Source organism: Anguilla rostrata, chromosome 1 (genome assembly GCF_018555375.3).
Source record: "Anguilla rostrata isolate EN2019 chromosome 1, ASM1855537v3, whole genome shotgun sequence".
Classification (NCBI taxonomy): Eukaryota; Metazoa; Chordata; class Actinopteri; order Anguilliformes; family Anguillidae; genus Anguilla; species Anguilla rostrata.
Genome location: NC_057933.1, coordinates 69,241,310 through 69,268,898, shown reverse-complemented (window position 1 = coordinate 69,268,898; position 27,589 = coordinate 69,241,310). Strand labels below are relative to the sequence as shown.

The window sequence follows — 27,589 nt, the reverse complement described above, 5'->3', positions numbered from 1 at the left end:
TCTGACAGAAACACACTCCAATTAGAAAACAACCTGCAAAGGCTGTGGCACTTCAGCTGAAACTACGCTCTTTATTGGGCCGATGCTGCAGAGAGAGGAGCAGTGGCTCTGACTCTCGCTGACAGAGGAGCTGGGAGAACAGGTGGGGAAAACCGAGCAGCAACACAAGATGGAACGAAGAGATGAAGAATAGAGGGAGGGATGGAGGGATGGAGGGAAAGGAGAATGGAGAGTGAGTGACTGCAAGGCAATGAGTGGGAGGGAATAAAACATGTACGTGAGATATAATGAGGGGAGGGGTGGAGAGGAGTAAATATATTAATATATTTATTTTATATAAAATATATTCAGGTGGAGCTCATTAAAACAAACAAAAATAAAAAAACAGCTGAACAACATAAGATCAAATAAGACTGTGCTCATTATGTCTTATTGATGCACAACAGTAATGCACTCAAACACGTACACAGGCGCTGTACAAAGAGAGTAAGACACCGTAACAGGAGACAAGACAAACTATTCCGTTTTGATTCAAATTATCACTGGTAAGACACAAATCAAAACTGCGTAGTCAAAGATGAAAACTTTTAGACAAAAACATCCCTCTAAATCCCTACTTTCTATGATATTCACACTCGCAGGCATCTTGGCACAACATCTCTGTTGAACAGAAGCAACTTCATCAGTTGCTTGATTCCAAAATGGCGTCGTGCAGTTTCCCTTCTGAAGATTCCCAGTGAATACGACTAGGCCAGGCGGTTCAACGTACCGAGACACATGCAACCACACGCACACGCACATACTCACATACTCACATATTGAATTTACAAAAAAAATCTTGCTACTAATGTTTTTGCAAGATTTATTTCGTATTTTTTTTATTGCTGTCACAGAATGTAAACCTTTTTGTTAAAACACCATGTCTTTCTCTAAGCATATATGTGTACGTGTCTGTGTCTGTGTGTGTGTGTGTGTGTGTTAGTATAGATTTTGACTTAACATCACATTCCTGCTTAATTTATATTACTATACAATATTTGACCATAGCAATATCTCCCTAACAGGAACATATCCCTTTAAATGCTAACACAGAAAAATGTCCTAATGCTACAATATACTTCATACTATACCATGTTATGTTATATTATGCTAAAGAATGGTAGTTTATTTGAGTGGTGGCTCAAGAAAGAAACTGAAATGTGGCATGTTTTTTCTTCTCTCTGGTTTTGGTTTGCACGTAAAGTTGTCATCCAAGAGACTCCTAAAGCTGTTGCAAGGTGTGTAGCATTTGGGAAGGGAATGTGTTTGCATCTTCGTATCGTCGTCCGCTTTGAGAGTTGAGTGTGACTGGCTGGCATAGCACTCAATTAAGTAAACAGGTGCGTCCTCTTTCCCTGATTGGCTTGTGTGGCTGTCTCTCAAAAGGAAGAGGCGGGGGGTTGGAAGGGAGAAATCCCCAAAAGCAGTTTGCTTTCTTTCTCCTGTTTTTTAGGTTTATATAAACATAGCTGGGCGTGGCAGTCAATAAGGCCAGGTTCACGATGAGTAAGAATCACGTTCAACAGGTCTCTCCCTCGTCCCTCTGTGCCCCAGTCTGATTTTCATTGGCTGAGGGCAGTGTCTGTCTAAGAGGTGGGAAGCATCGATAGGTCAGCCAGGTGTGTGGGTGATGGTCTTGGCTGTGTAGTTCTGGAAGAGAGGCTGTAGGAACATGCCCACCGTGCCAAAGACGCAGACGAAGACGAAAATCCAAAGGAAGAGGCGGTCGATCACCATAGCAACATACTTCCAGTCCTCGCTTACCTGGACAGGGGTGAGAGAGAAGGTTAATACGCACAGAGACGGATTCTGCAACACTGGTGATGGAAGCTGACACAGGGAACCACTTCATGACCCCAGTGATGGCTCCAGAGAGGAGGGGGTTTAATGTTGTTGGCATGGAGACTAACTGTAACCATGGAGACCGTGGTCCATATGAATGTAGCCAAAACCAGTTAATGTTCTAAAGACACAAGTCAATGCTATTTTCAGCCTCTACTAATGAGTTTGGGCAATTTCCTGTCACCGGATCATGAATATTCAACAGTGGCCATGCCTGACATGTATTGTATCCTAAATAACTGGCAGTGTGACTTACAGCACTTCTACACATGCGGATCCTGATTAGAATGGGAACTAAACAAGGGTAACAGGCTCCTTGCTTCTGAATATTCATAAGCATCTGCCTTCAAAGGGACCATTAACGAGTTCAGTAAAACGAATGCAAAGGACAGTGCATCTAATATCACAACACTAAAGACTCGAACAGGGCCTAATGTAACCACGAGAACAGGTTTGAGAGGCATCGGACAGATTGTGAGGATACACATATGCAGAGCATGCAGGCTATATGAGCTATGAATCAAGCTTACAGAAATAAATTACCACCTACTCCACTACTTCATCCACTAGTGTGCATATGAACCAGAATCTTACTCATTATGCGCTCATATACTGTTCACAGAAAGCAGTATGTGTGTAAATACAAAAATTAATCAAATAAACCCACTGGTCTATGGGGAAAGGCTATCCTGGCCCTGCAGTGCCACAACATCTCTGCCTCGTCAAACCATGCATTTGTTTAAAAAGGTCATATAATGAAACTGTCCACATGAAACTCCATCCCAAATACTTTCAGTAAGAGCCACTTTGCATTTGGTATTCAAATTGTAAAACCAGGTGTGAGAAATTTTATTGTTTTACGTTTCACTTCTCACACAGACATTCTTTTTTTACCCAAGCGATACAGAAACTGTAGTTTACAACATACTCAGATGTCACTTGGAAGTGCATGATTCCTACAAGCAAAAATCTCACAGAGGAGAAGAAAAAAATTCAGTTTGACAGTAAAACCCTAAGATTAAAGGAACCACAGCCAAAATCATGCTCTGAGCCACCTCTGTTCATCCTTTCCGGGCCACGGCAACACAGCTCTGAAGGATCTCGAAAGGTAACACTCCTGAGATCTTAGCGACTTCATTCTGATGCTAAATTGTGTAACCAATGAGGGAGCTAGCAATTGGCAGCCTGGAGGTCATACAGATTTCTAGTCAGCCCCAGTGCATTCTGTGGGTACATGTTGAAGTCTTCACTAATACCAAACTAAATAGAGAACTCTAGAAAATGTGCTAGATATTGACTACAGGTTACAGGGCCCATGAGTGAGTGGATCAGGGAAGTACACATACTTCTCCAGCAGGTGGTGCAGTGTTGACTCACGGGGCATAACAGGTGACTGTAAAATGAGGATGAAAACACGTACAAGTGACGGCCTTTTAAAAACGCTGGAGACTTACACTCCGGTCGTCGTCCTCGCTCTTCATGTGGTTGGCAATGAACCGCACTCCTTCCACCGCCTCCTCGAACCCGGGGACGGCCTGACCCAGCAGGGCGTGCGTGAGGGCGGGGGCCTGCTGCTTCCCCCGGGCCAGGCTGGAGGACTGGAGGGGCGCGGGTCCTCCTCCTTCCCTCCCCTCCCGGAGCCCGTTCAGTCCGTCCGGGGACCCGCCCCCGCCTCCCCCCAGCTCGCCCCCCAGCTGCTTGACGGAGGCGCGGTTCACGTAGCAGGTGCAGGGGTCGGGGCTCTCTTTGGGGAAGCCCATCCCGGCCAGCCCCAGCCCCGCCATCACCCGGGCGCCCGGCCGCCCCCCGTCCCTCTGCTCCTTGGCGCGGCGGCGGTGGCGCAGCCTCTGGCGCTCGCAGTTGTTCCTGGGCTGGCGCATGAAGAGCAGGGCGGGCAGCTTGTCCAGGAAGACCAGCTTGACCCACGGCGGCATGGTGTGGGTGGTGGGCGAGCGGTGGTGCACGTTGAGCACGCACACGCTGGTGACGATGGAGAAGGTCACCAGCACCATGGTGAACATCAGGTACTTCCCCACCAGCGGCACGTCCAGCGAGGTGGGCGGCACGATCTTGGAGATGAGCAGCAGGAAGACGGTGAGGGCCAGCAGCACGGAGATGCACAGGGTCATCTTCTCGCCGCAGTCGGAGGGCAGGTAGAAGACCAGGATGGCCAGCGAGGTGATGAGGATGCAGGGGATGATCAGGTTGATGGTGTAGAAGAGCGGCTTGCGGCGGATGATGAAGTCGTAGGTGATGTCCACGTAGGTGGTGTCGGCCGGGTTCTCGTTGCGCCGGCCTGGGAGGGCGATGATGTCCCACTCGCCGCTGGGCGTGAAGTCGTCCATGCTGGCCACGTCGGTCTTCAGGACCAGGTCGATCTCGGTGCGGTCGTAGGTCCAGGACCGGAAGCGGAGGGTGCAGTTCTGCTGGTCGAAGGGGAAGTGCTTCACCTCGATCTTGCAGGCGCTCTTGTAGATGGCGGGCGGGAGCCAGAAGACACTGCCGTCATATGACACCACCGCGTTGGAGTAGAAGGACACCTCGTACATCCCATCAGCACTAGCAAAGGGCAGACAGAGGGAGACAGATAAGAGCATTCCTCTCGTTGGAATGTTTCAATCCACCCTAAATACTGTGCTATCTCGTAAAGTTTCATTTAATGAAAATCCCTGAAATGAAATTCAATTTGTTCTGCAAAAAAATGTAATTGTGCTTACAAAATGAAACCCCAGAGGATCTTTGGTTCCAAATAATTCAGGTATGGTGAGGTTGACTGAGCAGTGTTCAGATATAGGCACCAGGCCAAATTATATCAGGCATGCACAGCTAAACATTCATACTCCTGCATCTACAGGTCTGGAGCACACTGTCAGCTGGACAGTCAGCCCAAAATACAGTATGTAGGCAAGACATGAGAGGGTGGAAACATCAGGCCCCTGTAGAGACTGCAGTGGCATCCGGGCCTGATCCTGTACAAGATCCTGTACCCAAGACCTCGGAGATTCACACAGGCCGCTGATCCAGGGTGACACAAGTCTCTGTCCTGTCAACAAATATCTGAAACATGGAAATCTAGAGGCTGTCAGTGCTCCACAAGCATAGAGTGGTCCAGCTGAGCTCCTCCGCATGTACTGTATGTCAGAAGATAAGACAACTGAGATCAAACTAGGAGGTGTGAAGAGAAAGATGGTTCTGTAAATGAAATCATTCATTCATTCATTCATTCAAGTGAGGTCATTTTGTGTTATCAACAACCAACATCTTACTGGCCCATCAGGTCTTCATCAGGTTTATAGTGGTTTGCCTGAAGATATCAGGGATTGTAGAACATTCACTAATTTGAACACTGAGCTTAACACGCATTTGTACAGTGCTCCAGATACACGATTCATGAAGTGCACTTTATAAAACCATTATTATTAGTAGTAGTAGTAGGAGTAGTATTAGTATTAGTATTCTTAGTGTTATTAGTATTGTGACATTGCAGACTAGTAATACCACATTACCCTTCCTTCGAAGGACTTAAGACTTCTAGATGGTCGTAAATAACTGACCTAAGGAGTGTTTCCACACTGGTGCAGAAACACAGCAAGCTGAGTTAGGTAATTAGCCCAGTGAGCAGCGAGCATGTCCAGCGACCAGCTTAATTAGCAAATACTAAGCCGTGCACGGACTCAGGACTCAGGAAGACAAGGGCAGAGACAGGTATGTCAGATAAGGACGGAAAGGGCACTACAGTTACTGCCGGACAGGTATGGTAACACAGCACCGGCCAAAACGACCACTCCAATTAGCCACGACCTGCCGGCAGCATTTATGTCAGACCTTTACTGTAAGGCCAAGAGATGACCGAGATAACGCAGTCAACAGATACACTCTAATTTACAGTCAAACAAATGGACGCCCCGGTTGGCAGACACGGACACGGACAGGTGAAGTGGTTTGATTAAATGCATGTTTGATTAAATGCACCGGTCTGATTAACTGCGCTGGACAGGACAGGCCTTTTGGGTCACTGTCCTGATATCCGTGCCAGATCTTCCAAGAAATCAATGAACCATCGAATAATCCATTTGCAACTGACGTCACCGCTGAAGATGAATGCACAGGCACTCATTTAGGAGAACTGAGACAGTACTGTGCACAGGAAGGCCACAGCAGGAATCATTCAGGTCAATCCGGCAGCTACGGCCAGGAAGTCAAATATACTTAGAGAATTAGGCTAAGTAGGGTGGAAAGATATCGCCTAGCCGATAAGATATCATATGTAGGTCAGGGAGTTATAATAGGTACACCTGAGCAGGTATGGGCGCAGTCATTTATTTGCATAATCAAGTTAAGCTGCCACTGATGTCAGCACTGGCAGTGCAGTCACAGTGTAGAGGTTTAGGGTCCGGTTTCCGTCCCCCGGTGAGGAATTAAGAGAACTGGGCTCGTAGCTAAGAGGGTGCAATTTCGATTCCCAGTTTGCACCGCCAAGCAAGGTACTTAACCCGAATTGCTCCGGCAAATATCCAACTGTAAAATGAAAATATGCAAAACAGCAAGCTGAGTATGGGAGGCTAACAACCAAATAAATACAAAGCATATGCAACTGACTCATCAAATGACCTCGAAACGAATGCGATTGTGAACTCGACTGCAGCTCCGGTCATGAAGACGAGATGTGAAATTATCAACAACAAAAAAAAAGCGTATGCTCTTCCAGGTACACTCAGCCATGAAAGGGTCAGGCGGGGGACTCACTTGTTGTACAGCACCACATCCGGCAGCCAAATGTGTTTGGAGGGCAGCCTGACCTTCATCATCCCATCGAACTCCTCCGGGACCCAAGTCAGCCGATAGTCCTGCCATTCCTGAGGACCAATCACACCCACGGGAAGATCCGCGGCAATTACAGCAGGAGTCATAACCCAGCGAGCGTCACCGCGGTCAGTCAAAACCTTTATCCCCCCCTTCACGGCACTCTCATCACTCACAGCACAACAATGAGAGCGTTTGGGAGCACTTTTCTGAATGGAACCAGGACTGCAATAACGGTAGCAAAACCAGACCTGGCTGCAGAGCGATTCCCTCAAAGTAAACTCCTCTGACCCGCCTAATGGAGAACGTGAAGCCGCAGTCTTCCCCGGGTTCACTTCGACGGGACGTTTTTTTACGGCTGTAATTGCGTTTCGTGTGGTCTGAATTGGCTGGAGGGCCGTGTGTCCTTGGCACCCCTCAGTGTCCACTCAGGGAGCTCGTAAAACATTGATGGCCTCTCTCTGTTCAATTATCCCCCATCAATCAGCCTCTGGTCCCTGTCCTCAGCCATCCTCAGGCTTCTCGGCACCAACGTGAGGATGTAACGCACTGCTCCTTGTGTGTGTTTGTGTGTGTGTGTGTGTGTATTTGCATGTGTGTGTGTGTGTGTGTGTGTGCACCTGCATGTATGCCTACATGTTTGAAGGTGTATGTGTGCAAATGTGTGTTCAGTCAGTGTTCTACAGAGCTCCATTCCTCCCCACAGGTCAGTCAGTGTTCTTCAGAGCTCCATTCCCCCCCATAGGTCAGTGACCACAGGTGCAATGTGTTCCACCGTGAGGACATCAGGGAGACTAACAGTGCTAGCATATCAGAAGGGCTACAGTGACAGGGCCCATTCAGGCGTAAGGGGGGCAGGCGGCCTTGGTCCACTGGTCTGGAACAGGCCTGGATAGGGCAGCAATCAGAGTATGGCTGGCTTGAGGAGGATCTCACAGACCGGGTCGTGCCTGAGGTTGACAGCAGATCAGATCAAGACAAAAGAAAGGATGACTGGAAAAGACTCACCTGAGTTAACCAGACATTTGTGGTCATGACCTGTTCCCTCTCATTCTGTAAAAGAGGTTTAAAAAAAAAACAGTTAGCGCTCAAGGCTGACCGAACACTATACTGTGAAGTACAGGGACAGGTCAACCAGTAGAGGCCTGGGAAGGATACAGAATGGTCTGCAGTCCTGGTCCTGGAGAGCAGCAGGGTCTGCTGGTGTTTGTTTTCACCTTAAAATCAGTAAGAGTTCAGGCCCAGATAATCAGTAAATGCGAGTTAACTGTGTCATAAACTGCTTTGATTGGCCAATTAAATGCTGGGTAACGACAAAACAGCAGGAGATCATCTGGCTCTCGAGAACTGGTGATTCACTATAACAGGCCAACAGGGCATGATGACAATGTGGAGCAGCAACGTGTCTGTGAGGTAACACACGGCAGAGGGTGTGGACAATGCATTGCTGTTACCAGCTCAGCAGACTGGCGGTACAGGAGACTGTGCAGGATCACCGAGGCACAGCACAGACACAGGTCGTTCACAGTTTATTCAGAATTGTCAAAACAAAAGGGCTGCAGCACAGCCCGGTCGGTGGAAGAGTCATCAATCACTCACTCACTCACTCACTCACCACACTGATCAGCTGTGCCAGGGACACCATCAGCTGCACCGTCACCAGCTCCGAGCCGTTGGTCGCCGGGCGGATCAGTTTGTTGTAATGGGCGGGGTTGAGGAGGTGCTCCACCAAGCGCTCCTCGGTGTCCGCCGCGAGGCTGCCTGCAACCGGACGCAACAGGTCAGGGAGGCCCCTCCCTCAGCGGACGTGCATGCACACGTGGGCACAACCTCCCTGAGGACGCAAACTGAATAAGGCCACGTCCAGAGCCACTTCTGAATGACACCGTGTGACCCGTTCCCCCCAATTGCCTTCTATTAATTTCACAGCCAATTGCCACACCGTGGCGAACTGCATCAGTGCCATTTGCATTAATCCCAAATAGGCATGCAGCATGTGAACATGTTGTATTAAAAGCCAGTTATGTTTGGATTAAAAATACACACACACACATTCACATTCTGTAGCAGTACTGGCCCACTTTATTCAGAACTGTCAAAACAGCAGGGTCGAAAACTGACACGATGCTAGAAACGAAAGGTTAGCACTGTGAGAAGCAGAGGCCCTTCCTCTCCTCTTGACCATCCCTTTCTCACACGCTCTCTCGCTTCCTCTCTCTCCCCCTTTCCTGTGTTCAGTGAGCAGGAATGACAGCTTCAGGGACTGGATCAATGAAGACTATAATCATGCCCCATAAACCCCCCTCTCCCTCTCTCTTTCTCCCTCTCTCTTTCCCTCCGTCTCGCTCTCTCCATCTCCCTCTCTGACATAAACAGCACCGTTATTAGGGTATCCCCTGTTACATCAGTGCTGCTGTAAATTCACCTCGGTCTGTCACTGCGGAGGCGTGAGCGCGTGTTTGGGGGGGGCGGGCGCTCACGGGAACGCTCACGACAAGCCCCGCCTCCTCGCAGATCAGCGCACGTGCGTAAGCGCAAAACACCGACTCCGGTTCGACGACGCTGCCTCACCAGGCCGGGCTGTATTCACAAAGCCTTTTTAATAAATCACGGCACTCACCAGCCGTCCGGGAAGGCTACGTAACGCAGCCTCCCTACATCATCCTAATGCTGCGACAAAGTGCCTCTAATTCATCGGTGTCGAAGCAGAAACCCAGTTACAAACGCCGCAAACTTAACGCAACGTTGACTGTCCATGATCGCGGCCCTCAGTGCGTGTCCATGAAAACGGACAGGCTTCCTGCTGGAGGCCCAGAGAAACCACCCAGCAAATGGCTGTGAAATGTATCCCAGAAAAATCGATAAATACACAAAGAGAAATGGACTGGAGGGGAACTGCGACACATAAGCCGCGTTTCCACCGCAGGAACTATACCCCGGAACTAGGAACCTTTTGAGGAACTCAGTGCGTTTCCACCGCAGGAACTAGGGTCTAAATTTAGTTCTGGGGGCTTTGTTTTACCCCCCAAAACGTTCCTGCTCGAGGGGTAGTACTTTCCGAAAGTACAGGAACCTTTTGGGTGGAGCTTGCAGCGCTGAACATTTCTGATTGGTCGAGTACTCGCGACATTTGTGTTGTATTTATTTTCCGCCATTACCCGCCATGTTTGAAAATATGCAGCGGCAAACCAATTTATTTTCATAATAACTTCAAATCAAACTTGTATGTTATGCGGCGCAGTAGCCTACTTTTGGTTATAGCCTGTCAACGTCTTGGAATTATAACGTGTGCTCTTCTGTTCTTTTCTTGCTTTAGTATTCGTTTTATAAAATGCTAAGCATTCGTGCTGGGACAGCATATTACGTAGGCTACCAAAACATTCAAACGGATTAATTCGGTTGCTGAATATTTTCTTCTGGATTTTCTTTGTTAGCCCGTTGTAATTGACTCAAAACGTTTGATACAGTTATGTGAGGTATGCGGTAGTTCTGCGTAATTAACATTGGTGATACAGTACAAGCAAACTGGAAATCGCCTTCCGCACTTTTTGTCCGGGTAAAATAACAGGTTAATTCTAGTAATCTTCCCTTTAGCTTTTTCAGACTGCCGTAATTTTACTCAATTTTACTGCCATTTTTCAATTCCACGAAAAGACCAGGAAGACTATGGACTAATTTATGGTGCATAGCTCGCATCTGGAGGGCACACTTCGCTGCTCGGCTAGCAGTAACTTCGAAGGAAAGCAAACGGTGGCTGTACCACTACTAATTTACATTTTCACGCAAGTCCGAGTTTTCGTTCTATTCTTGTCATTTTGCCATTAGCCTATATGGAATTGACGACGAGAAAGTAATCAAACAGCAAATTGTTTACAACGTGTGCATGTTTTCTGCTGTTGTTGCCAGTTATACATATAAATGTGAATGCATTCTGTCGCTTCGGATGTCAAGACATGAAAGCGAATGTTCGCATAAAAACATAATGAATGTGTTTGAGAGGATATATGAAAATCAATAAATACAAAAGTAACCATATATAGTCATTGTTGGTAACCCGTTGTATATAAGTGAAATAAACCCCTCCGGGCTGTCCCGGTTATATGACAGATGGACCGACGACAACGTCAGTGGGCTAATTTGCCTAATCTTCGCGGTACTTTAGACCCCGGTGGAAACGCAGACAACCATTGGCTGCAGGAACATTTTAGTTCCTGGTAAAGTAGTTCCTGGGACTGAAAGTTCCGGGTAATTTTGGTGGAAACGCGGCTATAGAGATTGAATCATCCTGTTCAGAGGTTGACACGTTCTACGCTCCCGCAAATGGCGGTAGGACGGGGGGCCATACGCCAAGAATCTCCTGGCCTTCAGCGCAGTCGGGACGAAATTTGGCTGCGGCGGAAACCTTTTTATGCCAAAATATTTTAAAATCAATGAGGCACCAGTGGCAGCCACTCGGGGGAAAAAAAAAAAACAGGAGCCGGCTTTAGGCCGATGGCAGAGGCATGAATTATTGAATGCAGCTTATAAATCAAGGGCATAATTGTGAGTTGTAGACAGACTATAAAAACAGGTAGGCCGTTTCTGGACTACAGGGAGAAATATTGTAACTATATGACTGAAAGCTATTGCACTGAAGTGATTAGCTTATTGTTATAGTGTCCATTTGATGTGCACATGTATTTTTCCTGAATCCGCTAGACGTATTCGTTGTGGATTTTTATAGAATCTGCTCAATGTACTAGCCCAGGGTTAGCACAAACCGCTGCAGAACTGTTCCAGGACATAAGGAAAGTTAATGAATGAATGAATGAATGAATGAATAGCGCTGCCCAACCCAGTTCCTGGAGATCTACCGTCCTACAGGTTTGTGTTTCAACCCTAATTTGGCACACTTGGTACTGCAAATTAGTAGCTCTAGGAGATCCCTAGATGTTTAATAAGGTGTGCTTTGTTTGTGTTGTAGTGAAAACCCACAGGACAGTAGATCTCCAGGAACAGGGTTAGGCAGCCCTGGATTAAAACAAGCATATCCACTTGGAGCCAATGGGCATTTATTTATTTTTTTATTTAACCTTTATTTAACTAGGTTATTCTCACTGAGCATTAAGTTAAGCATTAAGTTCTTTTGGTGAAGCCGAATGCTTAGAAGCATTTAATGCACTCCTGCCTCCAGCTAGACTGAGGTGTCTGGCATGGAGGCTGGCAGCCTTCTTAAGTCAAGCCAGTTAATAATTACTGCTTCCATTTTACAAAGAACACGCTTTCAGTAAACAGCGTACAGAAGGCAGAAATCTTAACTGGAATATCCAACTTCAACCAGATTGCTCAGTTCAAAATACAAAGCTTTACTGTTCTCACAATTTTGCATATCGTATAAAACAAATACTGAAGTTAAATGGATAGGATTTTGCGTAGAGAACTTTAGGTAGTTCAAGCCCCACTCTGAGATTCAAGTAGGAGTGAATTGGTTCAGAGGCCAGTGCTCTGACCAGCCTATCGTATTGACATCCTTTGGATAATGCTGACAACTGTTACGATAATAGCAGCTCTATTATAAAAAAGTGCTGTAATGTCCTTGAATGTGTCTGCAGAGTCAGTGCATGCGTGTTGGCCAGGTGCCAAATCGTTCCAATATAAATAGAACAGAAGATGATTCTCTTACAGTCCTGTTGTTCTCACACTCTCTACTTTGAATTTGTTCTGTGTTAAATGTGTGACTGAGATGTGTGTGTGTGTGTTTGTGTGTTGAGTGTGTCATCAGTCTGTCTTTTTTTAGTGCTGAATAAATATTTTCATGAAAATTCTAAGGACTCCATTATCTTGTATAAAGAGGGCTAAAATATGTCTGCTTATTGTTCTTGTAATTAATGACTCTCCAACTGCTTTCATCCATTAAAGCTGGGAAGCTGATGTATAGGAGGTTAACGCAAATAATGTATATCCCTGACTGCCGCTTTTATTGATTCGTACGGAAATGTTTTCTGAACTACACATAACTCGCCTCGGTCATCTGTAATCGCACCTCTTCCATCACATACTTCATGCTCAACAGAGGCATCATTGACACCCCATATAGATTACTTAATTAAGCATTTCAATTAACGAGATACTTTAGGTATAAGCGCCAGATAGCCGGCGCTCTGCTGTCGCCTACAGCGAAAGGTAGGCTACTCCATACGTCTCTCGCTATACGGCGTTTCATTAGCTGAGTACCGGAGCGATTTCACCGCAATGTCAACCTTGCTATCTCCAGCCCCTGCTTGTTCCCCCCTCTCGCAGCAAGTCTCGCACATCTGTCCTGGTTCTCTGTTGGAGTTAATTAGCAGCATTAGCCTGGCGGGATCTCACTCTATAGACAGAGGGACTCAGTTTGATTTCGAGGAAACCTCAGCCTCGAGGTCATTTTATGGTTTGCAATTATTGGGTACTTCAAATGCGCGCGTGCACAGTAAAATGTCCCGTGCTAAATCAACTCTAACAGAGTAGGCCCTACATATGGCCCCACTGTGGTACAGAGTGGGACCATGTGTACTTCGTTAGACTTGAATTAACACTGGACATTTGACTGCGTGTGTGTGTGTGTGTGTGTGTGACAGACACTTTTCAGATTTAGTAGTGTCAAGTTTAGTTGAAGAGATCAGGGGTATCATGATGATGGCGCATATAACCAGTTGTGTATTTGCAGCCACTTCCATCTGTATAACATGTCTAAGATGGCAGAGAGCAGCTCAGATACCTTGCGGTCCAAATATTGCTTGCATTTCGGTTTTATGAACAATTATACTGTCGTCATCAAAATGAAGAAGGATTGTTCGTGCGTAGCTAGATTTCAGACGTTGTTCAACAGAATGTGACTAAAGAGACAGAGAATATATGTCTGCTGCCTACAAGATTACTAATGATCTAATAGATTTACAATAAAAAGTACCATTCTGTACCGAGCGAGGAAAGAGGGCAATGTGTATTAAACTTACACATAGGTATGTACATGTAAACATCTCTGAGTAGCCTAAATAAACAAAACATTGTAGATCGCGAATTCATATAAAATGGCCTCACACACTCATTACCAACAGGCAATTAAAATAATACAGTATAATATGCACACAATAACACAGCCCTAGATCCTCCTCCCCCTCTTTCTTTTTCAAACTACATATATAGCCATTTTGACGTCCTTTAATTACATTTAGTGGTGCTAATATTTATCCACAAGACATACGACTGTCCCTGCCTCTGCCAACAGCCCGAACGCCACAAGCCGTGCAAAAGAGCATCCTTATCTCTCCATCCATCCATTAAACAACATCGATAAACAAGTTACTCACTTTTCACAATGGCGAGGAGGTAAAACAGCGTCCACGGATCCATCGCCAAGATGAGAGCACATTCGCCGCGGGTGAAATATTTAATGGTTGCGCGTATCTACAGATGCGCGAATACAAACGTCTTAAGAGAGAAGCGCTGTGTTCGTCTTTGGTTTTATTTTATTTTAAATGCCATGGCTTCCGAAGTTATTCTGGGTGGAGACATTTGCCCCCCTGTAGCGAGAGTAGCTTTTAACAGAATTCAGGTATGCCGAGTGTACTCGTGTTGTGCTAAGCGATGCGACGAACTAGAAGCGCGAGTGAGGAGGTGGGGGGAGGATGGGTGAAGCGGAATACCTCAGTATTCCCCATCACTCCGCTCTCTGCTGTTCGGTTTGTTTCCTTTCTTTCATTCAAAAACGAGAAAGAAAGGATGAACTCTAGGCTATATAGTATGTTCTAAATGTAGTCAAACGTCAGTAGTGGTTTGAATATATTCATATGTTGCGTCTGCGCGTAATTTTTTTTAAGCGACCGAAATTCAATGTGAAATCACAACTCTATATTTTATTTCACCAATTCACTCGCTACAATACGTTTTTTAAAATAATTTTAGTTAAACAATTGTTGTGTCTTCTCATTAACGTCTCTCGCTTTTTATTATTTAATTCAGTTGTGTGTCTACCTACGATGGTGTTGGCGCTTCCGCGGATGCAATTGAACGAGCAAGGGGACTTCAAGACGCGTCATTTACGACAAAAAGCGGGGGCGATTGGCACAGGGCTGATTGCAGGGTTCAGTCGCAGTTGATATCCTTCTGTCATATGGTGTCTGTTTGTGTCTGGGTTCTGTCTGAATACGAGTATTACTGAAATCTTTCTTTTTTTCAGCACGTCATCTTGTCCTTTTCAACCGGTGGTTCTCCTCGCGCATCCACACTCTGGTGTAATCACATTAAATGGATTACAACACTGTAATCTTGATATCAGAGGGGCCTCCTCTCCCTGTCACTCACGTCCTCCTCCGTCAACAGCTTGAAGGTCTATTTTCAGCATTTCTGTCCTCTTGGAGGTTTTCCGTTAAGTGATTTCCACTCTACTTTCCTATTGCCAAGTGAGGACGAGATCAAATGAGTTGGCAATGCAAATATCAGGCAGGAGTGTGATTTGGCAAATAAAATATGCAGCAGTACATATTGATGGTGGGTGAGAACAATACGAGGTCCACAATAGACAGTGACGAGATGACTGATAGGAAAAGGGAACACAACAGACAGAGTAACAGAGGTGAACAAGACAAGAGGGATCTGTAGTAATGATAAGTAAAAGGATGAGTAATTGAAGGAAGAAGTGATGAACAGATTTGGAGAGAGGATGTCTTGAGAGAAATATCAGTGGTTTGGAGTGGGAGGCCATGTTTAAGGATGGCGACAGAGTGGGAGAAAATAAAGAACAAATTAAAAAATAAAAAGATGAGACAGGAAGGGACCAGAGAGGATATGAAAATTAAACGGTGTGTGATCATTTCCCACTACTCTCTCTCTCTCTCTCTCTCTCTCTCTCTCTCGCTCTCTTTTTCTCCCCTCCCTCTCTGTGTACACAGTGGATGAGTGGACCTGACAGTGTGCCTACTCTGTACGGGATGCTCTGAGTCTTTCTATGAATAATTAAAAAGCTGGGACCCCCACAAGTGCCGCGCTTCCCCCGCCACAGCCATCCTCTTCTCTGCGTTCTCTCCCCTCCCCCTCCCTCCCTCCCTCCCGCCCTCCCTCGCCCCTGCTGACGCCGCTGATATACTGCGACAGCCTGACACACTGACTGACTCCTACAGATGTTGCCCGAGACTCTGATCGATCGATCGCTTGATTAACAGATGTGAACTGTGTCCGAATTCAGCGCCGGACTGACGCGGAGAGAGACGGATCGGCAGGCAGGGCAGCAGACATACGTCACAGCCACAGGCCCGACTCGTGGACAGACGGACGGTGGCGCTCCCTGACAGACGGAGAGGTGGGACGGCTTCCTGACTGCCGGGATGGCAGATGCAGACGCCTGGCGGACCGGGGGGACTGACGGACGGACGGACGGACGTGCTCACGTAGCCCTGCGCTGTTCTACCCTCTAGCTCATCTTGACCTAGTTAGTGCTATGAATAAGAAACCTCCGGAAAAAAGGAGAGAAGGAGGACGAGTGTAAGAATAAGGATCATATGGGAGAGATAGGCTGGATTTAGTTGCGGTGCTATGTGAGCTTCATGGAAATTGTGTAGGTTTTTTTCAGTATAGACACGGCCATTGATATCCATACTGCTTAAGCACTGCCCAAATGTTTAATTTAATTTGAGTGTTCATTGGTCGTTACGGGTGCCCCTGTGTATGTCCGTATGTGTGCACATATGCAGCTTTTCATGACCCCTCTTTGTGTTGTCTATCTCTTCTCCCTCTCCCAATCTCTCCTCTCTCCCCCCTCAGTTCCCAGTAGAAATTGCCCTACCTCACTCCTACTAATCACCATGGCAACCTGGTAATCCCTTATCTAGCAGAAAATTCTGACACACTCAATGACATACAGATACAAGGACATGCACAGCCAGCCAGCAGATACTTACACACACTGATACATTCATTTATTTACATGGTTACATGAACATTGTATCCTAAATCTTTTGCAAAAGTACTGCTTTTTTAGGCAACATAAATGCATACATGACATCTCTCATATGCATGCGTGATTCTGTGTAAGGGTTAATGTGGTGTGTGTGTATGTGTTTATATGTACATGGGCATGCTAAACTGTAATTGATTTCACAGCCAGGTCAGTGGCTTTGCATGCATCCAAAAAAAACTGAGAGAGAGAGAGAGAGAGAGAGAGAGAGAGATACTAGGTTGCTCATGGATGAGTGTGGTTTCATATATATGTATGTTTGTACTGAAACTTTTATGTTACATATATATACAAAATGATTTACCAGTCCAATGATGCAAATGGATCCAATACAATGTTAATTCTGTCTGTTCTACATAACATTTATAAGGGGTAAATCATTTGAGACAGGCTTCGGATTCTGTGTGCGTGTGTGTGCGTGTGTGTGGGACTTTCCAATCAGGTCCACAATCCAGTCAATTATTGATGTCAAACTTTATTGATATTAATAATGTCAAATAATTCATGGTTACTCATGAACACACTGTATATATGTACAACAGACTGCAACAAAACATTTTAAGGCATAATTTTTTTAAAACAAGCTTTGGCATTCTTTGTCTGAAACAATTACATTAATTCAATAACTATTGATAACAATAGTTTGCAAGACAATTTATTTAGCACTAGTAAAGATTACTATGAGTAAAGATACAACTAACCATTGCTAAACTAAGTAGATGCATGAAGGGGAAGTGAAAATAGTCCTCGCTCCTCATCTGAAATAAGTCCAGTCAATGGGAATCTTTACCAGTGCCCAGTTCAATACACCAGCATTGATTCAGTTGATAACTCAGCATACTTTGATTTCCAGTATTGATTTTTGGTCATTAAGCTAAGGCTGGTTATCAGGCAAAGGTCAATACTGAAGGCAGCACATTGTATTGGGCCTACTCACTCCATGGGTCACAAGGGGGTGGGGGAGATTACATTCGCATGCAATGCATTGGAGATAGATATAAAAAGAAAGGTAGATTTTCTCTGTACCAAAATATTCTTAATGTAGTGTGTCTGTAAATCCTAAAGCCCTTGGCAGAAAGGACTTTTGAATTTATATCACCTTTCAGCATTGCTCGTGTTTTGGTGCAGTTTAACAGCTTGTCCACTAGAGGGGGACGTGAGATTGACTTCTTATGCTCGTTTATGCGGCAGATAGCTCAAGAGTCACATTGAAGGACAGTTATTTTATATTCGCCATAAACAGTGACAGCAGACAGGATAAAGCAGAGAGAGGTTGAGTTATGGGGAACAGAAGATAAAATGGCAATATGATAAATATTGTTATTCTAATTACGTATTTGAAAGAGTTGCCCTAAACTGAAATGGGTATTGTCAACACTAGACAAAAATATATGACATGGTTTGATAAAAAGAAAACAAACAGTCATAAGGAGAGCAAAACATAAAGATAAGAGTGTGGGTGAGATCAAGTGAGTATCTGAAAGAAAGTGACAGGGCCAGATTATGAAAATAAATGAGTAAGATCAGAGACCTGCCCAGGGGCAGAGAGAGATGGGGGGCGGAGTCAGTGAGTCAGTGAGGTCGGGGCACGGGGTGCTGCAGGGTCATGTGCTCGGCCCCATTGAAAGGCAGCCGCTGGGCGCAGTAGTGGTGCACCACCTCGGGGATGCTGGGGAACACGCAGCTGCTCTGGTCCAGGGTGTAGCCGCTCTCTTTGGTCTGAGCCACGATGATGTGCACACAGCCCTGGCTGGTCCTAGGAGGGAGGGAGGGAGGGAGGGAGGGGAGACACAGTGAGACATATGGCACTGTGCGGACACACTTGGAACTGGTAGGCACTGAGAGAATGATGCAGCAGAGCTCCGTGTTAGGCCAGTGTTCTTTACAGAAAGGACACACCACATCCTGACCCTGCAGGGCAGGTAGGGGGCGCTGCGTGTCCCTCATTTTTACAAGGTCCACCTTTGGCCCAGCTCTCACTTTAAAGAGGCCTCCTGTCAGAAGCGGGAATCCCGCAGGAAGCGGTGTGTCATGACGCTGAGAATAGGCCGCCGTGTCGGCGGGGTGCGAAGGCGACGCACGCAGCTTCCGTTGGACCGCGACCAAATTCGTAAGCGGGCAGGGAATTTGTGACGGCGCAGTTAAGCTGGCTCCCGCACAGAAACAGATTACAGGCCCCAGCTGGTCGGGAGGCCCCTGCAGAGGCGCGTCCTTCGCCGGCCCACTCTCACAGGGTCTTACGGCCATTCGCTGGGCCGGACAGCCCCCCAGAAACACACTATTTCTGGCGTGGTGTACGTTTGCACTGCGACAGACTAGAGAATCTTTCAGGCTTTCCCTGCCATTCTACACAAAGTAATGATCGTATACATGATAATGTGAAACGCACAGGTGCCTCGTGTTTTAAACATTATCCATCACTTCCTGAGCTTTTATATTTTGAGCTGGGACAGGCCAAAGTAGCCATGTGGTCTTTATCTACCGTACTTAGTAATGTGGGGAACTCTTTCTTATATTTCCAATAGGTTAATATCTATCTATCTATCTATCTATCTATCTATCTATCTATCTATCTATCTACCTATCACTAAATCTGCCTGACTCCCATTCTCTTTCACTAATTCTCAAGCTAACTCTCTTTCTCTTTCTCTCTATCTCGCACTAACATACAAACGCACACACAAACATGCACACATAATAAAGAAACACTTTGATGCTACTCACTTGAGAGCGATAGAGTACTTGCTAGTGCCTGATTCGCTGTCCCTCACAAGGAAGCTGGCCTCTTTATAGGACTGCAACTGTGACTCCGCCTCCTGCCGCGATATGCAGCCATGGTACCAGCTGTGGAGGGAGGATGGGAGCACGGATTTAGCTAAATTAAGTTGGCATAAAAAACAAATCCTGTTTTATAGCACACTGTACAGCGGCACAAATTGTGACAGCACGTTTCACACTTACATAACGTTCCAAATACATGTGCAAAGAACGTGGGTCAGGGGTCACGCACACACACTTAAAACAGGGGCTAACAATGCAAATGCTTAACCTGAGAACACACAGACTGCTATTCATCATACTGATAATGCACACTGCCCAGGGACACCAGATGAAATTTAGCATGATAGCTAATTCTGGGACAGTCAAGTGGCCGCCTCTATCCATATCAAATAAATAAATAAATAAACAATGTGCATAATAAATGAAAGCTTGATTCTGAAATACACACAAACCCACACATTCATGTACACACAAATGTGCGTATACACACACCCACACACACACACGCACACACACACCTTTGTTTCTCCAGGGGCAGAGTGGGGTCAACCTTAGCAGTCTCCACCTCGGATGTGGGGCTGGGAGAGGAGGCAGGGGGAGGGGAGGATTTGAGGATCTTTTGGCCCAGGCTCTTTTGCCGCAGGTGCTGCTGCTGCTGCCGTGTGGGGTGGGGGGGTTCCTCTTTGGTGAGGGGCGGGTGCTCAATTCCCTCAAACTGAGCTGGGGGAACGGAGAGGGAGAAACGTAAGAGGAGAAATAAATAGCAAAGAAATGAAGTGGAAGAGCACTCATTTAGATAACGTGCAGAGTCGTGGATGTTGCATGTCAGCCGTAAGCATGGAACGGAGTTGAAATGCTTCACAGTGCTCATGGGAAATGTAGAGGCACAGCACTGTGGGATGTGGAGGCAGTGTAATGCGCAGATAGCGTGGCTAAGCTGCCATGCTCCATTCATTACTGGTGTGGCAGCGCAACTGCGATGACTTTCCACTGCCCGAAATGTGAGCTTAAGTGATTTGTGTGTGTGTGTGGTGTGTGCGTGTCGAGACGAGTGCTGTGTGTAGTGTGCATGATGCGTGTGTGTGTGTGTGTGTTTGTGTGTGTGTGTGTGTGTGTGTATGTGTGTGCGTGTGTGCATGTATGCGTGTGTGTGTGTGTGTGTGCATGTATGCGTGTGTGTGTATGCGTGTGTGTACTTGTGTGTGCATTATGCGTGTGTGTGTGTGTATGCTGTGCGTGTGTGTGTGTGTGTGTGTATGCGTGTGTGTGTGGTGCAGTATGTGTGTGTGTGTGTGTGTGCATGTATTGTGTGTGTCTGTGTGTGTGTGTGTGTGTGCTGTGTGTGTGTACGTGGTGTGTGTGCTGTGTTGTTTGTGGTGTGCTTTCGTGTGTGTGTGTATGCGTGTGTGTGTGTGTGCATGTGTGTCTGGGTCACTGAAGTACCTGACAGGACTCTCACAATCTGCTCCTTCTTCCACTCCCAGGGCAGCTCGTAATCAGTAGGGGGACGGGGGTCCAGCTCTGGCCGGGTGACCGGGCTCCAGCCTCCTCCCACCTCCCCCTCCACTCCCCCCTCATACGGGGTGTCATATATGAGGGGAGGGCTGGGTCGGCCCTCCTCTGCGGCTCCCTCTCCCCCCTCCAGCAGGACACACTTCACACTCAGCAGGTCCTTTGATCCCCTGCGTCGTATTTCTGTGTGGGAACAGCGTACCCCATTACTCTGTGTATATGACTAGGAGAACCAGGACATCAGTGCAAACTAACTCAGCCGTACTGCACAGGCAGAAGAACACAAGATTCAATGACGGTCCGGGCCTCAAGAGGAACACTCTTCTGCCTGGTCCTCACATACTTGTCCATCTCATTGCTTGAAATGTTGACTGTGATTTCATGAATGCATCTCCGAAAGTTTACACCACCTAGCCCAACCCACCATTTACACAAGGTTCTCTTAACCTGCTGGCTGTACAATAGCAAGCACAAATACAATCTAATAAAATAACTGGGCATCAGTTGGCAGTGTTGGGGAGTAGTTTAAGTACTTGTAGTTTGATTAAATTTTGGAGCAGTTTGCAGCTAGTTCAACTACATTCAAATGTGTATACTGATTGTAGTAGTTAATTATCTTTTTGCCATTTTGAAGTGTAGTTAACTAGAGGAACAACCACCTACTTTTGGCCCTAAAATATTTATTTTCCTAGCTTTGTTGACCAAATACCACCTCCTTTCTCTCTTATCCCTCTAATCCTGATTGGTGATTGGTGAGAAGCACTCCACTCTACTATAGTTGCTAACGGTCAACCACCAATTCCCACACATGCAAAAAGAAGGCATTGCTCACATGTACATCATGTCTGGGGAACATGATAAAAAATGTTTTTGAATAATTGTTTTGCCAGCTTAATTTCTCTTTAGGGGAGCTTTCCTACAGTTCAACTACTTTCGATGTGAAGTAATAAGTAGTTTGAACAACTACACTTTCAGAGTAGTTTCCTCAACACTGTCAGTTGGTTCATTGACAGCTTATGTGAATGGGCACATCTATTTCCCTTCAAATGTTTGGGCCTTTTAACATGTAGGTTTTAAAAGCAATTGCATGCCTCATTTAGGTGATGTACTTACCCGGCTAGAAGGACTGAATCTGACCTACTCATTAGGCTGAGCTCCCAAGTATGATCAACAGAGTAGCATAGGCATGTGTGAGACAATAGTCTGTGGACGCCCAGTACCTGATAAATGTACTACACATGCTGTATGTATGACTCTCTGTGATGGCACACACAGTGGATGAAACCACTCAAAATGTCTATTGTGTATAATACGCAGGACGCTATAGTGCTGCAGTATCTTTCTTATTACTTAATCCATAATTATATAGCAAGACAGTTTTATTTCTTGAGAATAACAACAACTAATAGCTTTCTACGTCACTATAATCTCACAATGTTACAGACCATTCGCTATGTACCAGGGCTATTGTGTGAGTGTTCTGAGCAAAACAATGGAGTAATGACATGAAAGGTCATGGGAGCACGTGATTGGCTGACTGACTGGGCCTCTTCCTGGATTCTGGGAAGTGATTGAGTGAAGGCAAGGGGTGGGCTTTCTCACAAAGCGGGTGGGGGGAGCATATAGCAGAAGGGGTTCAGTGGGGGGCACCATCCTATTCAGAGAATGGGACCAGGAAACAGAGACAGGAAACAGGAAGTAGAGACAGGAAACTGCACCCATTGTCCCAGCACAACATCATCACCATGGCAACTGCCAGGGAAACTAAACTAGAGTACAGTGCTCGTTGACTTTTTTTACTTCTGTTTTCCCTGTCCCTCCTTATTTTCTGTACAGAGACAGACAGAAAAGCACACGTATAAAAACATGAATACACGCGCACACACACCCATGCACAGCTCTGGCCTTTCTACCGCACTAGGGGAGGTTGTGGATTGAGGCCCAAAAGGGGGGGGGGGGGGCAGATCGCCTGAGTGACTGCGGACCCGTTTGGCACCCCCCAGACAAATGGCGCCCTCGGCAGCCGCCTATGTGAGCGACGCCCAGGACCGGTCCTGCACACACCTGTAATCATCTGCTGGGCGTCGTATGGCTCCATGTACCCGTCGTTCTCTCCCTCTCTCTCGGCCTCCCTCTGCTCCCGGGTTTTTTGTGCATCAAAGGGGTCTGCGTAGTCCTCCAAAATGATCAGCTACCGCAGGGAGAACAGCAGTTTACCATCCAGCGCACAATGAGGAGGCACGGTTAGAGGACAGGGGACATGAGTGACCATATTTCAGGTTGTGCACATCAGCAAGGTATTTATACTCAATACACTCATAAAAACCTATATAAATTCACAGAGAGTATTAGCGAATAATGATCATGATTTAATTAACAACCAGGTTCTGCAATTCCAGACAGACTTCCAGATTGTCACGCTTTATGACCTGAGGAAGCCGCTGCTGTTTTTACATCGCATTTTACACTTCTTTTTTTAAGGTGCGATTACCTATTGGTTCTAGAGACTAAATAGCTTATCCCTAACATGCCAAGCTGATGTTGTCAAAGAATCAAAAACAGTCTGAGATTTTAGTAAAATGCCACAATAAATTAATAAAGAACTGAGGAACTTAGCAAAGAATAAAACAATAAACTAAAATGGGAAAGGGTTACATTCCTAGAAATGTGAATCTGAGCCGCCTCCTTTCTCCTTTCCCCTGCCCAAATGATTCACTGGTGTTCCTTTGTCTCGCACCATCCTGCCATGTATTTTTTACGATCAAAAAAAGCGTAGCCAGAGGGATAGTCACAATGGAAGTGCTTTGCACGTAAGTGTCAAGTGACACAACTCTTTAAACAACCTGATAGTCTTTATTGGAGGTTGAAAGACTAGAAGAAAAAAGAGAGGAAGGGTGTGTGTTTGTGTGTGTGTATGTGCGTGTGCGTGTGTGTGTGTATGTGTATGTGAGCAACGCATGAGTATCCATGCAAGTGTTTGTGTGAATGTGTGAGAATGCATGTAAGTCAGTGAGTGTGTGAGAGAGAGCGTGTGTGTGTGTGTGTGTGTGTAAGTGTAAGTGTAAGTGTATATGGTGTTGGAAGGGATCTGGGAGAGGAAGAGAAAGAGAGAAGAAGGGAAAAGACTAAATTCACAACATAGTATGACATGGGCATAATGGCCTATATGATCATATCACAAGTGTAAGCTCAATAGGGAGGATGGGGGATGGAGAGAAAGGAGGAAGGGAAAGGAAAGAAAGACAGAGAGGGAAACATGGAGGGAGGAGGTGACACAATAGAGTGAAGACAAAGACCAAGGGAGGGGAGAAATACTGAATCTATGATTTCAACTTCGACTCTTTCTTTTGTCTCCAGTGACAATCTGCCTGACTAAGTTGATATAATATTATCTTATAAATAGATACATAATGTATCACCTTCATACACTACTGCAGTGATTTGATTGCATAAGCTAAAACTATCAATATGTTGTGATGTCTTAATTGTGGCCCCACTTTAACTGTAGCAGTTTGCCTCTCATTTAAGTTTAATATGCTATTCAACCCTAAACCACTGCCAACCACTCCTGTTCTCTGTCAGTTCATTACAATGTATTTAAAATAATATTGCTACACACAGCAGGGTAATTACCATCATTGGAAAAGAAGTATGTGCAATATGTGAAGATTATATTTTGACAGGCTTTCAATAAACTCGGAAATGTTGTCAAACAAAGCATACAAGCACACAAAAATCCAAGTTCATTTTAACATTCAAATTTTGATAGTCCATAATTATCATTGTGTTTATAAGAGAGGGGTTGTGATTGATCCTGTACATTATTCATGTTAAATTCTCTTACATGTTTGCGTTGGTACAGGTAAGGATATCACGTTTAATCAGACTCGAAAACATAGAAACCATGACCAGAACAGAACCCCGTCTGACCATACTCACCGCTTCTGTCTTGCTAGCTGCCGTTGCTTTCTCTGTTTCTGGTACCACTTGACCGCCAGTACCGCTATTGTAGTTTTGGTTCTTGTCTTGTTTGTCTACCTTGATCAGCCTGCTGATGTAGGTATGTGCAAACGTTGACGTTTTAAGTGAACGATACTCTTCTAATCCTGTCTCGACCTTGGAATTTTTCCGACCCTTGCCTGGAAGTAAACTATCCCAAACTTTCACGTCTTTAGTTACACCGCTGGTGGCGGTGCCGTTCCGGCCCATATCCATAGACGAATTTTTCCGATTTCTACCGGACAGGAGCGAGCCCACCCCACCACTAATTCCCTCAACTCCCGAATTTTTGCGCTGAGTCCCTTTCCCAGCTGCCGAAACGGGCTTGGCTCGGGTCTGGGAGCCAGATTCTGATGCGGAGCGGATCCTGTCGGTACCGTTCTTCAAAGTCATGGGGAAATCTTTGAACCACTTTGCCATATCCGCTTATGGTGAAATACTGAAATATATATTATCACTTCTCCTCGCCATACACTTAATGATATGCACTTTAAGGAATTCTCCGCACTTGTACAGGTAATATGTTATCAGGAGCTTACAATACAGAGTTATTATAATTTCTATTTTGTTGCTACAAGTTGGCTATTACTTAATTGAGTGATTTTCGCGACTAACTACTGCGTTCACAATGCACCACCGCTAAGGTATAATACACGATTATCTAAACTGCAAGCTAAAGCATATATTACACATATAGTACAATGCGATTTTAAATGACTTTATCCCATCTATGTTTCGTTTCGTTCCCTTTCTTATCCTCCAACTGCTCCTTTCTTACCTTCTTTTTTTCTTACATTGGTGTGGCCTATAATTAATTACCCTCTCCTTTCTTTTCCTGAAGCTATTCTCGTAGAATAAAGAGTAGCCTTTGGAGTGGGTAAACTCGAAAGAACTGAAAGTTTTTCTTGATTCCTACAAAAGATCCCATTCCCAGAGCGTCTAGACTGAGCGACTGTCCAATACAGAGTGAGAACTCGAAGAAACCGGGGTCCGAGGTGAACTGAGAGAGTAGGGGTATGGGTTGGTTCAAAATGAGGAAGGGGTGGAGGGGTAGTGCGTGGGAGGAGGGAACAGCTGCAGGCGGCAGCCTATTAATAGTAGGTTATTAGTTCAAAGCAGTGTAGTCATAAGGTATAATTTCAATTAACTACAAATACAAATTACACCTCACATTCATAATTAAATTACTTGCCATCTTATATTTATGTTCGTACTGTGTTAAACATAGAATAAATATGCTATACAAAATAATACAATATGATGCGGCTACCTAATTAAACTATAAATTCTTTTCATGAAAACCAGCATTTCATAGATTTTACATTTATGACTAAATATTGCAGGTTAAAAATTAGTTGTGTATGTCAAACTAATTGAGTAAGTGCAATACATTCATTATCGTCTCACAGCATTGTTCTTGAAAGGGGAGGAATGCTGGCATAGCCTACTGTCTTCCTGGGTCAAATGGGGACATATGTTGATGGTAACCTATATTCAGACTAAAAATCTCTAATACAGGTTAAATAGAGTTGCTGTAGGCCTCTATTTTAAGTTAGGCAGTTTAAAATTAGGCCATTCTTTATTGTCAGCAAATACAAAATTACAATGACCAAGATCAGAGACAGGCCAAACCTTAGGCTTACCAAAATCAACTGTTTGGAACATAATTACGAAGAAAGGGGGCAGTGGTGAGCTTAGTAATTGCAAGGTGCCAGGTATGCCAAGGAACACCTCTACAGTTTAATTCTCACCATAATGAAGAAAAACCCACAAATACCTGTTTGACAGTTTTGAAACACTCTTCAGGAGACAGGTGTGGATATGTCAGTGACTATTGTCCGCAGAAGACTATATGAACAGAACTTCCAAGGTTACTCCGCAAGATGCGAATCACTTGTTAGCCACAAAAACAGGATGGCCAGGTTACATTTGGCTGAGAAGTACCAAAAAGGAGCCAGTTCTGGAAAAAGGTCTTGTGGACAGATGAGGCCAAGATTCACTTCTCTCAGCGTGATGGCAAGATTAAAGTGTAGAGGCCAAAATAAACCGGCCAAGATCCAAAGCAGCTCCCCCCTCCTTCAACTGTGAAACATGGTAGTGGAGGTGCTATGGTTTGGGCATGTATTGCTGCCACAGATACTGCCTTACTTGTCTTCATTGATGATGTAACTGCTAATAGCAGCAGCAGAATGAATTCTGAAGTGTACAGAAGCATCTTATCTCATTAAGTTCAACCAAATGCCACCATAGTCTTTGGACAGCACTTCATCCTACTCAAAGACAATGATCCCAAACATACTGCTAAAACAACAAAGGAATTTTGCAAAGTCAAAATCTGGAAAATTCTCAGTTACCCAAGTCATTCGCCCAATCTGAATCTAATTGAGCATGAGTTTCATATTCTGAAGAGAAAACTTCACGAGCATCTAGCTTGTGATGGCTGCAGTTCAGACCTGCCAGAGACAATACCCAGTACCTGGGCTGGTGATGTTCATGGGTCACAGACTTCAAGCAGTCATTGCATGCAAAGGATATGCGCAAATTTCTAAACATGACTACTTTCATTTACGTAACTATAATATGTACAAAATATTATGGTGCCCTGAAATGGGAGCTATGTATAAATGGTGCTGCAATTTCTAA

The 27,589-nt window shown here is 45.4% G+C and overlaps 2 protein-coding genes across 2 annotated transcripts; both read right to left on the bottom strand.

Moving 5' to 3' along the window:
* Positions 1-848: 848 nt before the first annotated feature.
* On the bottom strand, positions 849-14,344 carry chrnb2 (cholinergic receptor, nicotinic, beta 2). The gene is given in 8 exon segments (XM_064354110.1): positions 849-1,803; positions 3,336-3,408; positions 3,410-3,449; positions 3,554-4,440; positions 6,628-6,737; positions 7,693-7,737; positions 8,300-8,445; positions 14,013-14,344. Coding segments are annotated over 8 exon segments (1,497 nt in total). The 5' UTR covers positions 14,056-14,344; the 3' UTR covers positions 849-1,650.
* Positions 14,345-17,109: 2,765 nt separating this feature from the next.
* she (Src homology 2 domain containing E) lies at positions 17,110-25,960 on the bottom strand. Its single transcript, XM_064354096.1, has 6 exons — positions 24,887-25,960; positions 23,012-23,138; positions 20,879-21,130; positions 19,954-20,155; positions 19,379-19,498; positions 17,110-18,410 (listed from the first exon to the last, which is right to left on the bottom strand). Exons 1-6 carry the CDS (start codon positions 25,364-25,366, stop codon positions 18,227-18,229), a joined length of 1,365 nt encoding a protein of 454 aa, XP_064210166.1. The 5' UTR covers positions 25,367-25,960; the 3' UTR covers positions 17,110-18,226.
* Between the last annotated feature and the right edge of the window lie 1,629 nt (positions 25,961-27,589).